This window comes from Hirundo rustica, chromosome 3 (assembly GCF_015227805.2).
Source record: "Hirundo rustica isolate bHirRus1 chromosome 3, bHirRus1.pri.v3, whole genome shotgun sequence".
NCBI lineage: Eukaryota > Metazoa > Chordata > Aves > Passeriformes > Hirundinidae > Hirundo > Hirundo rustica.
In genome coordinates this window covers 3,585,116-3,598,408 of record NC_053452.1, presented here as the reverse complement: position 1 = coordinate 3,598,408, position 13,293 = coordinate 3,585,116, and the positions used below count along the sequence as shown (strand labels likewise).

The following is a 13,293-nucleotide window of genomic DNA, read 5'->3' as shown; positions in this document are numbered from 1 at the left end:
GATCAGGCCCTTAATGCTCTGCCAGCTCCATACTGACATTATACCCAGACAACTGTCACTGGAATTTATATTTAGCTGCCCAAGAACAGTACATTAGATATCCCTAAGTGTTTTATGAGGCAGGACTTTTCTGACTATTCTGACAAAACCACCAGCACCCGTAGAAACCAGAGCTGTGAGCAAATACTGCAGTTATGATTTACAGCACAATTGCCAGAGTCTTCCCAGCTTCATCTCTGATGGCTACTTACTCAGGCTGTCATTTTTAGCTCCACAGATTATATCTGCCTTGGCCTCTTCCACAAACACTGGATTCACTGGAGTGTGCTGCAGACAATACAGCTCTCAAACAATGAAGCATTTGTGTTCATTTTCTTCTATTTTATCTTAGGAATTCTACTATTTAGGTCACTATCTGTTGCTTCCAGCGATTCTCTCCTGAAAAATTGTAGCTCTTTTTAGGCTTAAGAAGATAAAATCAATGAATTCATCTATGTTATTCCTCTGGGTATAAAGGTCTAGATGTAATAAGTGGTACACATCGTATAAGATTACATTGCTATTCCTGAACTGCAGCCCCAAGATTAATTGTGCCTCATAGGCCAAAATTTGAAGAGCTGCTGGGTGCTGGCCTCTCTGAAAATCTGGTGCAACTAACACAATAAAACCCCAGTCTTACTAAATTTCTCAAATGCTATAAATGTGATCCCTCCCCAGCATGAAGAGAAAGGGTGTGAATGTATGTCTGTGTAGAATTTTAGATACAGATACAGAGAATAAAGGTGAATGGATCCTCTACCCGATTGTATCTGCCTTTCAGAAAAGAAACCACTACAGGTTTTACTTGAGAAAGATAATACTTGGATTTTAGCAAGCAACATCACTCATTGCAAAATCTGTCAATATCTGTGGAATAAAAATTATACTTAGATACGGGGACATACAGGAATTCCATTTACATTACATTTAAGCTCACTGATTGCTCTACTGACATAGAAAATTGGTATGCTCTGAATGAAAAGAAGATGAGTGCTTAAGCAAACAGTTATAAATTAATTTATAATGAAACCTGACAGTCATAATTTAATTTAGAATGTATTTAAGATTGTTGTTACTATTTGTATAGGACTTTCTTGCCTGGAGGAAGACATGGAATGAGTGAAATGTCAGCTGCTGAAATACTAAACTTCTTAAGCATACATATGTATTAATTAATTAAAATTATGTAGATACTTTCCTAATGAAGATCTGTTGTCTGCTACACGCAGTCAAACAACTCCATGACTGAGGCATGCCAGTGGGCCACTAAGAACTCGTCAGGAAGCAGGAAGGATGCTGAGCACAACCTGTGAAATTTGTGGGGTGATGAGGCTGCTGCTCAAATTTCCTTCCCAGTGGTGAGGAGAGGAAGCGAGTCAAGTGACAAAAAGAAGTAATTCTATTCCGTTTGTTAACAGAGGTGGTAGAGTAGGGCATCTGGGGATAGTCAGGCCGTGACCAAAAATCCTTGGAAGTTTGTCTCGCCATCAAGTAACAAAACCACGTTCCTAAAATATTGTGAATTCTATTTGGAAAGTAATGTTTAACAAAAACCGAATTACAGGCTTTTGAAGTCTAACAAATGCTAAAAATAGGTACTAATGAAAAGCAAAATAGCAAAGTCTCTCTGTCATGATTAGTTTAAAAGCAGAGGGCAATGAATTGCATCTGCTATCAGTATCAAAACTGATCAGCAGATTCTTTAAATATGGTCTAAAGAAGCAGCACATAGGAAGTACTGGAGTAAGAAGTGACAGTAATTGATTAAAATGGAGGTTGTGTTGCACTGGAAAGTTTGCAAGGGGTTCTTTCCACACTCCTCATGAAAAGAGGCATTCCCCTTGTCGTACACTGAACTCTTACTTTCCAGCACTTGTGCACATGATAAAGGATAAGCCAGAATATTCTGGCCACTATATTCAAGGAGAGAGCAGTGGTGGCATTTCAGGTGGGCAGCTCCAGGACCTTTGTATTGTGGATGCTGAGAAAATCAGCAGTTAGCTGGTTTTAAACTCAGCGTGCCCAAGGACACACAGTGACAGCTTTCAGGGTGCATCATTTCCACACTGAGCTTGGGGAGCTGTAATGTGGCCAGCCTGTATTATTTCTCTACTATTTACCCCATTTTCAAACCTGATTAAAAGCTAGTCCTTTCACATCACGGAACAAAATCTTCCTTAAAAAAAAAAAAAAAACAAAACTCAACATCTACAACAGCTCCTTTCTTTCATCTTCTCAAATCATAATTAATATTATCCCTGAAAACAAAAATTAACCTGTTTTTTGTTTTTTACAGAATTGGATCTAGGGAAACATACTGGGGAGGGAAGGGTTGCTAACTAAGCTGAACACTGTTCTAGCAAAAGCCTGTTTTATCTTTCTCAATTACATTTAACATTCTTGTGCATTGGTACCTTAAAAGCCAGTTTTATAACTCTCATATTTAATACTGATAGTAGTAGCCTTTTCTCGTTGTCTTTTTCTTGGCATCTGGCACGTTACCTGATTGTGGTGTTGCAAGAGAATCTAAACTTAAGATACACAGAGCAAATTAATTTCTCTGGATAAATGAAATTTCTCCAATAGCTGCTGTTTGGGGTTTACACTCATTTGTCATATGGACATGCAAATCTTCTGTCTTTTAAACTGAAAACTGCCAGCAGAGGCTTGACAATACAACAAAACCTCGCTATTTCATGGTGTGTTAGCTGTTGAGGGTATTATTGTGATGAACTTTGAAAAGCTGAAAATATTTTTCTGGGTTAATTTTAGTAAACTAATCCAACTCATTGTATCTTACACAACAGCAGCCAGGCAGGGAGCTGCAGCCACAGACTGTTAACACTTAGTGGGTACCTGCACAGTCTCTGGGGCGTTGAGTCCTTGATCAGATGAGCCCAAGGTGGTTAACACAAGCAAAAAGACCCCAGTTAAACATTTCAGGACTGCACTGCAGCTGGTTGTGTGTTGAAACAGTTTGTCCATCAAGGATTGTTAGTTTAAATGGATCAAAGGAAGCATTTTGTCGCCACTACGCGTAGAAAATTGAGGCATCGAGTAATTAGGGAAATTATCAAGTGAGGGCTTCAGGTGAAGTCCGTATGGAATCCCCTTTTAATTCCCTTTTACCAGTTTCTGTAGTATAGTATTTTAAAAAAAACAGACTAGAAAAATCTGAAAAAAAGTTTAATGATGACTTACAAATATACAATACTTACATTTTCAAGAGTTACAAAAACAGCATACAACAGAAATCAAAAGCTTCCTCCAACCTTTGGAAGAACACTTCCAAGTTATTTATTTACAAAGAAAAATTACAGTAACTTTTCACAGTGTCACATGTTTACATGTAAGCATTTCTCAGCTGAAAAATATCTTGCAGCTTTCCCAGAGGCAGTTTTTTGCAGTCTGAGCTCTGCACCCATCTATCAGATAAAAATTCTCTCAGCCTGTTAAAGCTGATGTGACACAGCATTTTTATAATTTAACAGCCTTTAGCTTGGAAATATGTACAACCCATCAGGCTAAACTGATGCATAACTGTTGAGATTTCACCTGGTGTATTACATATTGCTCATGGTTTGCTAAAATGGCATTAGTCTACCTTTTCTAATTAGCTTGGTGATGCGCATTTAGAAAAAGGTGGCCCAATTTCCTCAGGGTATTTCCAGTTCTTCCTGAAAGGAATTTAAAAGAATTTAACACGTCCTCTGCAGGACACTTTTTCACATAATGAAACTCTTTACATTAAATTCTTCCTTCCTTCACTCTTACCTCAGGTAACAAACTGAGCACCCTTTCCAGAGTCTGTTCATTTCCATTAGTTTTCTGATGCTGGATGTTTCCTAGATTGTACTTTATTTAACCCAAAATTTTAAAACTTTTTTCTACCTGAGAGCAAGCATTAGTATTTCTTAGTCTGTGTGTACTTGAGAGTCTTCTTAGTCTGTTTCTGACACCTTCATTACGCATATATACCGACACTTTCATGATTTTCATCATTTCAACTCAACAGAATCTCCATCTAGCTGAATGTAGTTTGGGACTACACATTTATAACTGATTGTTTTTAATTAAAACTAAGCACCTCCAGAGTATTAGTCATGGTTCAGGTCCAGATGTTTTTATATTGGAAGACAGAAAAAGCTTGCCATCAGTAGCTGTGAATAGAGTTTAAAAAGTGTCTTCTAGCATTACAGTATTTCCCTCCCAACGAGCTTACTCCACAGAAAAAACACACTCCAAATTCAAGCATCTTTAAAGAATGCCTGTGTTCTGGATTTTCTTCGTGCAAGAGCTTCTTGTTTTTTTCTTTCAATCTCCTCTTGAGAACATTTTCTATTTTTTTGTTCCACCACAGACGCTGTAAATAAATTTAAAAAAAAAATGTATTAGGAGCTTCAGGTTTGTTCAATATGTATTTTAGCTTAGCTATTTTCAGTGGTGGAAGATCTATGGCAGGAGCACACTATTCTGACACACCGGGCACCCAAGTTAAAAATGGCTCATCTATCCTGTCCCCAAGGGGCAAGATGCATGACCTTTGTAGTGCTGCTGATTATTACAATCCCCAAAACACTGGGATGTGCACATTTCCTTCCAGGAGATTTTACCTGGGTGCCCTTCAAGTGAACCTCATGACATCAGGAGTCAACACAGGAGATGGCAAAGGGTTAGGAAAATTAAGGCTATCATAGTGAAAAGGGCTCTACAATTTAGTGAGTCGGGCAGAACTATGGACATGGAGATGGTATGGACACAGGGGTCGGATACAGTACAGGTGTCACACAAATAAAACAGGAGAGGTTGAAAAAAGGTCAAAAGTAGCAATAAAAATTGGCAAAGGAGACAAGAACATGATAGCTGAGCATAGCATTTTATACGGTGTGTTGCAGAACTATAAATTCCCATACTATAAAATCCTGACCTCACAGGAACCAACAGGAACACTCCCTGCACGTATCAATAATTTTACCGTGTTTATACAATGTATTTTTAATAAGTATTCAAACTGAATGGATAGAAAAAAACGTGTATATGCTTCTCACAAAAAAGCATCTATGAAAAATTAAATAGTAATTTTTGAAAGGACCACTTAATATCCTTTTTCTGGTTAATGTCCTTTCCCTCAAAATTTAAAATTAAGAAAGTTATGGTTAATCCGTAAAGAAAATCTATTCTCTTTTGTTCCTTTGCTCTCTAGAACATTCCACAGAATAATTAATTATCTCTCCCCTTCCTTCCTCCTTATAATCCAAAATTGCTACTTTCCATTTATATGCTTCTCCACTGGGGAAGAAACAGATAAAATACTCCTTCTTCAATAATTAATTGTTTTGTTGCTTTTGCAACAGTGCCTCTTGAAAACGGAGGTTAATACAGGGCACTCTTAAAGGCATGTTTTATCAGAATGAATATTGATTAAAGCTTTGCCAAAAATAATACTGACTGGCACTTGGCTGGTTCTAAATTTCCCCAGTAAGTAACACTGAGCATGGAATATTACTGCTGGTCGCTTGGCAAAGAAGAAGCAACTGACCTCTCCTCTGGATGAAAGGGCATCTTGTGTGATAACACAAGAATATTTCACTGGCAATTTCAGTCACAGAGCAAACAACAGCACAGGCTGAGCTCAGAAAAGTGTCATATGATCTGAGGTTCCAAATTCCAGGTGTACAGTAATATAAAGAAACTGGCATTCTGTATCACCTGGTGTCTTCTTCCCCTGTCCCATCTTTAACTAGAGTTTAACTGTGCATCAAAATAACAGTATTTTTAAGTGACAGATGAAGAAAATAGTATGCTGAGTTCTGCATCAGCCTATACTTGATCCAAGGGAACCTGAATGTCTGTGGAGAGAGGGTGTGAGGTATGTAGAGAAGTGAAGTGGAAACAGGTGTCTCGAACTACAGGAATTCGAGATATGCATCAGGACAATTTTTTTTTTGAGAAAATAACCTCTAGGTTCTCCTTAGAACATCTACTAACACCCTAACTGAATGGATGAATATTGAAGCCTATTTTAAGTTGCAATACAGTACAAATGTCTCTGACATTGTGACTAAAGAAAGGAAACAAACAGTAACAGTCTAACAGCGACACAGTAAAGACAAATACCTGATGTTGCCTGTGCAAAAGACTCTGAAAGGTGCCTCTTGAAAGGTGATTTCTTATTGTCGAGCTTGCTGTGCAAAGTCACATTCACCTGATTCTTGCTTCCTTCCAAACCCTGCAGAGTAATTCCAATGCCAGAATGATTCCCTGGATTTTCAGACCCTACACAAAGACCACCCTGAGAATTGTTAATCTTTCGGAACTTAAACTTTGAAGGCACAAGTGAAGTTTTGTTACCAGAGCTGCTACTTTGAATCTTTCCCACATTAGACAAGAAATGTGAGCTGTCAAGTGCTTTTCTACTAAAAATATTTACTCCATTAACAGGACTTACTTCAGAACCTGGCTCTCTTGCTGGCACAGAATTTGACCTGTACCATTTCCCTGAAACAGTCTTTGCAGTATCTTCAGAAGCATCTTGGTGACAGTTTTTAGGCAGTGTGCTTTTACATTCCACAGAAGGACCCGAGACCAGAGTCTGAGGATTTGAGATGTTCTTACAGCTCACTACATGACCTGTTGTGGCCAGCCCACGCACTGTCTTTGATGAATTCCTACAGGAATCATTTAGTGAGAGGACCTCCTGTTTTGCACTTGTTTTTTGTACCAAGAGGAGATCAGGTAGTCCTTGTTTAGATGCTGGCAAGATGTTATCAGTATTTGATCTGGAATTAACGCCGGCTCCTTGAAAAGTTTTAGTTTTTTCACTTCCTTGTTTAACATCCTGGGTCTGAGTTTGCTTTTCTATATCATCACACACCTGATATAACAATTCATCATCCTCACAGTTTGCATCCCAAAGACCATCAGATCCACAAAACATACCTAATACCTCATCAGAGAATTTCGGTTCATTCCAGTCATCAAATGACAGAGGATATTTCTTTGGTATTTCAACTTGATTTGAGGGACCTGTATTAGCTTGGTTAACCACTTTGGTTAGATCATTAGGTTTCATGTTGGTAGAAACACTGGATGACTGACAGGAAACAGTATGAGTGTTACTCCCAGGTTTTCCTGCTGGTTGTCTATGAGGGTTAGATCTTGAAGGAAAAAAAGGAAGAGCATCGCTTTTAGGCTTAGTGAATTCATTTCCATGCTTCATTTCAGATTGCACTGAAACAGAAATAGGGTTCAAATCACTATTTTGGGTACTCTTCCAAACAGATTCAATTTTATCTGTCTTAACATCACATTTGCCATGCAAGGCCTTGGTCTCCGTCTTTGAGTTTTCTGTCTTACATGGCTTTTGTAAAGACAGTAATTTTACAACATTTTGTGAGTTTTTATTAGAATGGTTCAAAGGTGAATATTGCAAACTGTTAGATTTGTTTACAGTCCCCAAAAGAGTTACTGAATTGCTACTACTTCTTTGCTTTGCTCTGCTAGCATCACTGAAATCGTGCACAAATGGATTTGCAGGAATTTGTGGTGGTTCTTCAGTACTTATCAATTCAGGATTTTGGGTTATTTGCATCACAAAAGAGTCATCTGCCAAAAGATCCTGATCCCAGTCATCAAAGTCATCATTAACTACTCCAGCAAGCTTAGCAGAGGCCACCAATTGTGTCTTCAGGTAAGGAGGATTTCTTTTTGTCAGGGTGTCAGCATCAGGTTTTGGTACAGTCTGGACCACGCTTCCTACTGCAAACAGAGTATCTTTTAGATATGACTCTGAATTACCATGCTGAGTGGCTTCAGCTTTCTCAGGAAGGTTCTCCTCCACCAAGGTACTTTTAATTTTATGAAAACTATTATTTAAAGAAATATCTGACAGTCCTTGGCTCAACTGTCCACTGCACTTCTGGGTAGAGGAGTCAAAAAGAGCATGAAGGGCTACTTCAGCCTCAAGGTCTACAGACTTTTGACTGCTGGACTGACAGGGCTCTGCCACAGGGATGCCAGTGCTTTGTCCAACTGGTTCCAGGGACGCAACAGTATCTGTTTCAGAACCTTCACCAAGGAGTGATTCCTGGTTCTTCGTTTTTATTTCATCTTTAGAATTACTTGAAGGCTCTGAGGTGATCTGGATCAAGTTGTGACCAAGCTTCTCCTCTTCCTGAACAGCATCTAACTCTACTAGATTTTTATCAAACTCCTTAGCCAATTTCATGAGCTCCTCTTCAGGATTTTTTATTTTAAGATCTCTGGATTAAAAAGAAAACACAGAAAATAAAGTCAGAGCTACTGAGAAAGCTTAGCCAAGTTCAGCTACGTGACCCTATGAGCTGTTCATTCTCTAATTTAACAACTACAAAGGTATGACTAAATCCCACTGCTTCCAGTCAACATCCACCCCCTGCAAGAAGACACAGCAAGCTCACAGTTAAAAGCATTCTGTGTGCTAATGGACACTTATATGGTTCACTATACACAGAAGACCATACAGCCTTTTTCATGAAAACCCAGCTAGGATGGGCAAGAAGAAATAGTAACTTACCTTGTACAGCTTAACTTTGTCCTAGCTCGCCCTTTAACTGCTAGAGGTGTACAGGGAATAGCATCCTCACCAATCCATGTTCCTAAAAGGGAGTCTTCATTACAGGCTGCTTTTTCATCCTGAATAATTAAGGTTTAGAATGCTTAGAAATTTGATTTCAGATAAAGACTGGACTAGACACACATCTTACACGAGCTAAAAGTTGCTAAACTAAATAAACTGTTGAAAGCCACAGATAAGAGCAAAAACAAGCTAAGTGAGATTACTGCAACACTGTCACTGATAGTTGTAACACTTTAATTATATCAATTTAAAGCAGGAACTTCAATTAAAATAACTGCATTATACTCTGGCATGCAAATCTAGTAGTCTGCTTCAGGTTTGCACATATTCATGTTACAAGCTGTGATCTAGTTTACTTCAGTACACTACTAAAGAGCTGGCTGAGAGGCCAGCAGCACAAACAGATTAGAGACCTTAAAGTAAATTACATTCCGTATGCTTACAGAAAAAAAAAAAAAAAAGTCTGACTACTTCCACTACAAGTAACTTAAAAAAGGAGTCTTTAAACAGAATTAAGTGACATTTAGAAATGAAATGAAATTTTTTTCAGAGCTTCAAAGTTCAGGCTTGAATTTGAATTGTGAAATGAAAGAGATACTTTCATTTAATGAAAAGATAAAATAGTGTTGAATTGTTTAGAGGGGCAGAGCAATAGGATGTGGGAAATTACTGTGTGTAAGCCAGCAAAAATAATTTGAACTTTATTAACTACTAGGTGAGTTTTAAATAGGTCCTCTTATTCTTTGTAAATTTAAGGGGGTTTTTGAAATTTATTTTTGTTTAAAAAAAATAACATAAACAGCAGATTACATTTTTGGCAGAACTGTAACTATTTAAAAGGTAGGCAGTGGCATCCCATATCAATGATTTTCCAATTCTTTTAGTGTAATTTCTCACAAATATGCTAAACAGTAAATATATTTCAAATAGCCCTGTCAAAAAAGCAGGCATGTTTTGCAAGCTAAACGCTACAGATCTGTTTTAGGAATTACAAGTTTTCTTCTTGCACTTAAAATGCAACAAGTTTTCTTTTGACTTTCTGGGCTGTGGACATCAGGTTCACAGCAAGAGGGAAAGGGAAGATACACCGGGGTAAAGAGGAAAATAAGAGTATTGAAGCAAGGTTCCTATGTTTACATTATTGCAAAATATCTCTCATCTGGGTCTTGTTCTCGTAAATCAGCCGTCAGTCAAGACTGCTCAAAATGCTTAAAAACAACTGCCAAGTAAAGACAGTGTGTGAATAAACTGTTACCTTTTAACAGATGAGTAATTAAGGACAAATAAACAGTATTCCTAAGACCAAGGGCAGTAACTTGTGTTGTGAAAGTAAACCTTTCTAAAACGGAGCTGCTGCAAGTTTCTTCACATGTCCTTTTTTACAGCATCTGTGACTCACACAACAATCAGTCAATGCTATACTTACTATTTTAATTCAATCCAGTTCTGGAAACTCATTTTCTACGTGCTCAACCCTTACCATGACACCACTGTAACTAGAACCAAGGCTAGGGCTGAAGCAGTGTTCTCTTTGATTACTGCACACACAGGGCATTGTTTTAGAAAGTTACAATTACCTGAGGAGCAATGCGATTGACAATTTCTGAGATTTCTACTGCGCATGTCCTGGTAGACTGCTTGGTTTTTCCACTGCCTACGAAAACAAACAAACTCCTTCAAATTTTGGAATCTATTCAGTTTTTGAAGTGCAGTACATCTCAAATAATTCAAATAAACCTGCGAAGATCAGAGCTTGATTCAGCAGTACACTGAAGAATTTTTTTTAATGAAAGTAAAATCAAACAACCATTATAAGAGAAAGATTTCCAAGAGATCTTTTGTAACTTTTACTACACTCCCACTGCGTGCCTCAAATAGGTGTTCTTAAGTCTGGATTTTGGTATTACCTAGTTTGTGTGCAATTGGTGAATGAGAATCCCAAAAGATTTCCTGCTGTGTCTCAGCATCATTAATAGGAGAGCTGAAAGTAGGTATTCGGGATTTCCTACTCAACGATCTCTTTGGTGTCTTATGTAAACATGGCTCTGCGTAAAAAGAAAGAGGATCTTTATTTAAAAGCAACAAATTAAAGGCAAAATTCACTTAGAACAGGTCAAGGCAAAAGTGGATGCTTTAGGAACACCACAAATAAAAACCACACTCACCAGGATTGCTTTACTCACAAAAGGAATACTGTTCATAACTGGACATTAAATACAGAACAGAACTCTCAGCTTTGCCAGCTGTATCACCACAGAGACAACAGAACATTCTAGGAGGCTGACAGCTTTACACCCAGCATCTGATTATAAGGACATCAATTCTTACACTTGAGAGAATATTGACATAACCTTATATTAAGAGGAAAATTATGTATACCTCTATGAGAGAATATTTTGTATTCTTGTTTGCTTTGTGTCTTTCATGCAGACTCTGAGCTGAACTATCTTTAGTGGGTCTCCAAACTAGTCTGGGCAATAACCTACTTTTGTCTGTATTTCCTTCCCTAGGCCTTTCCAGCCAGGACTATTAAAAGCAGGAATACAGCTGTTCAAAACCTGCTTGCAGCTGCCTTCGACTGGTAAGTGAACTAAACACCCTATGTGAAGCTCAGCTAGTCACCCTTGTCCTTTAGAAATGATGCTGCAGATGTGAAAGCCTACAGAAATCATTTAGAAGATGCTATTACTATGGGAGGAACATTTTAGATGTTTTGCCCTGAAGTGTCTAGCATGACCAGGTTTTATTCTCTCCTTGGTTAGTTCTCAGTATTTGCTGTGGGAATCACAGAATGGGTCAGGTTGGAAGGGACCACAGTGGGTCACCTTGTCCAACTTTCCTGCTTAGGCAGGGTCATCCCACAGCATATGCCACAGGATTGTGCCCAGATGGTTCTGGAATATCTCCAGTGAGGGAAACTCCACACACTCTCTGGGCAACCCGCTCCAGTGCCGTCACTGCACAGTAAAAATGTTCTTCCTCATGTTCAGGTGGAACTTCCTGTGCATCAGTTTCTGGTCGATTTCTTGGGCTACTGCTTGGCACCACTGGTTCATCCATCCTCTTTGCACCCTCCTTTTAGATATTTACACACACTGATGATGTGCCCTCTGTTTTCTAAAGGCTAAACAGGTCCAAAACCCTCTGCCTTCCTTTATAAGAGACATTCTCCAAACCACTAACCAACTTTGCGGCTCTCTGATGGACCTGTTCCAGGAGCTCCATGTCTCTCTCGTCCTGAGGAGCCCATAACGGGTCACAGTATTCCCAATGCGGCCTCACCAGGGCTGAACAGAGGGGGCAGGCACACCTGCCCTGACCTGCTGGCAATGCTCTTCTTAGGAAGGAAGGCACCGCCGGCCTGCTCGGCCCGCGGGGCACGCCGGCTCAACATGCTTTTGAGATAACAGCCCCTTCCCGGGGCACGCGAGCCGGGCCAGCGGAGATTTCCACCGCGCCAACCCCTCCTCACGGCTCGGCCGCGCCTCCCCCGCGGTTCCCCGCGGTTCGAGAGGTGGCGGGCAGGGCCGGGGCCCCGAGGGGCCGCTCCCGCCGTACCTGCAGCGCGGGGCGAGCACGCCGCCTCCCCGGCGGGCAGGCCTCGGCCCGCGCCGCTTTCCACCGCCCCCTCCTCCGCGGGGAGCTCCGCCCGCCGCCGAGTGAGCTGCTCCTCGCCGCCGCCGCTGCGCCTCCTCAGGGCGGGGGGCCTGAGGGACAGCCCCCTCCGCCGGCTACCGGGCATGGCGGCCGCTGCGGCGGCACCGCATCCCTCCCGCCACCGGCAGCGCCGCCATTTTGCCGGGCGCCTCGCGGGACGGCCGCCGATTGGCCGGCGCCGCGCCGCCTCGAGCGGCCATTGGCCCCGCGCCGCGGGGGCGGGCGGGCAGGCGGACGCGGCGGAGAACTGCGGCCCCGCCCCGCCCCGCCGGCCGTGAGGGGCGCCGGGTCCTGCTGCCCGCCGCCGGCGGGGCGGGGAAACGCTGCTGGCCCCGCAGCTGCGGGAAAGAAAAACTGCCTTCCTTTTCCTTCCTTTTCCTTCCTTTTCCTTCCTTTTTCTTCCTTTTTCTTCCTTTTTCTTCCTTTTTCTTCCTTTTTTCCTCCTTTTTCCTCCTTTCCTTCCTATTCCTTCCTTTCTCCTCCTTTTCCTTCCTGTTCCTTACTTTTCCTTCCTTTCCCATCCTTTCCATTTTCTTTCTATTTTCTCTCTCTCTTTCTCTTTTTCTTTCTCTCTTTCCTCTCTCTTTCTGCCGTGGGCAGAGGGGCAGGTTGTGCCCTCCTGAGGGCTGTTGCCGTCAGCCTGGCCTCAGGCGCCTCGAATCCACCATTAGCAGATTCTGGGATGACACCTAGGTGGCGGGGAATGTTGTTCTGCCAGGGGGGCTCTGCAGAGGGATCTCAGACAGATTGGGTTGATGAGCCAACACCACGGAGTTTAACAAGGCCAAATGGGGTGTTCTGTACTTTGGCCAGAACAGCCCCGCTCAGTGATACGAGATGGGGGATGAGTAGCTGGGAATTGGCTCCAGCAGAAGGACCTCGGGGTGGTGGTCACCAGCAGCTGAACATGAGCCAGCGTGTGCCCAGCTGGCCAAGAAGGACCAGGGAAGTGATTCTTCCCCTGCACCTCGACTGCTGTG

General features: G+C 41.3%; 1 protein-coding gene across 3 annotated transcripts; it reads right to left on the bottom strand.

Moving 5' to 3' along the window:
• Nucleotides 1-3,212: 3,212 nt before the first annotated feature.
• Nucleotides 3,213-12,398, bottom strand: ETAA1 (ETAA1 activator of ATR kinase). 3 transcript variants are annotated; one of them, XM_040060140.2, is made up of 7 exons: nucleotides 12,215-12,398; nucleotides 10,564-10,701; nucleotides 10,234-10,310; nucleotides 8,594-8,712; nucleotides 6,488-8,300; nucleotides 6,157-6,268; nucleotides 3,213-4,402 (listed from the first exon to the last, which is right to left on the bottom strand). In XM_040060140.2, exons 1-7 carry the CDS (start codon nucleotides 12,396-12,398, stop codon nucleotides 4,287-4,289), a joined length of 2,559 nt encoding a protein of 852 aa, XP_039916074.1. In that variant the 3' UTR covers nucleotides 3,213-4,286. The 3 variants fall into 3 exon arrangements, with proteins under 3 accessions (XP_039916074.1, XP_039916072.1, XP_039916073.1); XM_040060138.2 differs by having other exon boundaries at nucleotides 6,157-8,300; XM_040060139.2 differs by lacking the exon at nucleotides 12,215-12,398 and adding an exon at nucleotides 11,840-12,087 and having other exon boundaries at nucleotides 6,157-8,300.
• Between the last annotated feature and the right edge of the window lie 895 nt (nucleotides 12,399-13,293).

Excerpts from the sequence above, each read along its gene's own strand:
- ETAA1 (XM_040060138.2), bottom strand. The coding sequence starts at position 12,398 with ATGCCCGGTAGCCGGCGGAGGGGGCTGTCCCTCAGGCCCCCCGCCCTG. Across the intron at positions 8,713-10,233 it reads TCAATCGCATTGCTCCTCAG|GATGAAAAAGCAGCCTGTAA; the intron begins GTAATTGTAACT and ends TTAATTATTCAG. Across the intron at positions 4,403-6,156 it reads TTTTGCACAGGCAACATCAG|CGTCTGTGGTGGAACAAAAA; the intron begins GTATTTGTCTTT and ends ATTTATTTACAG.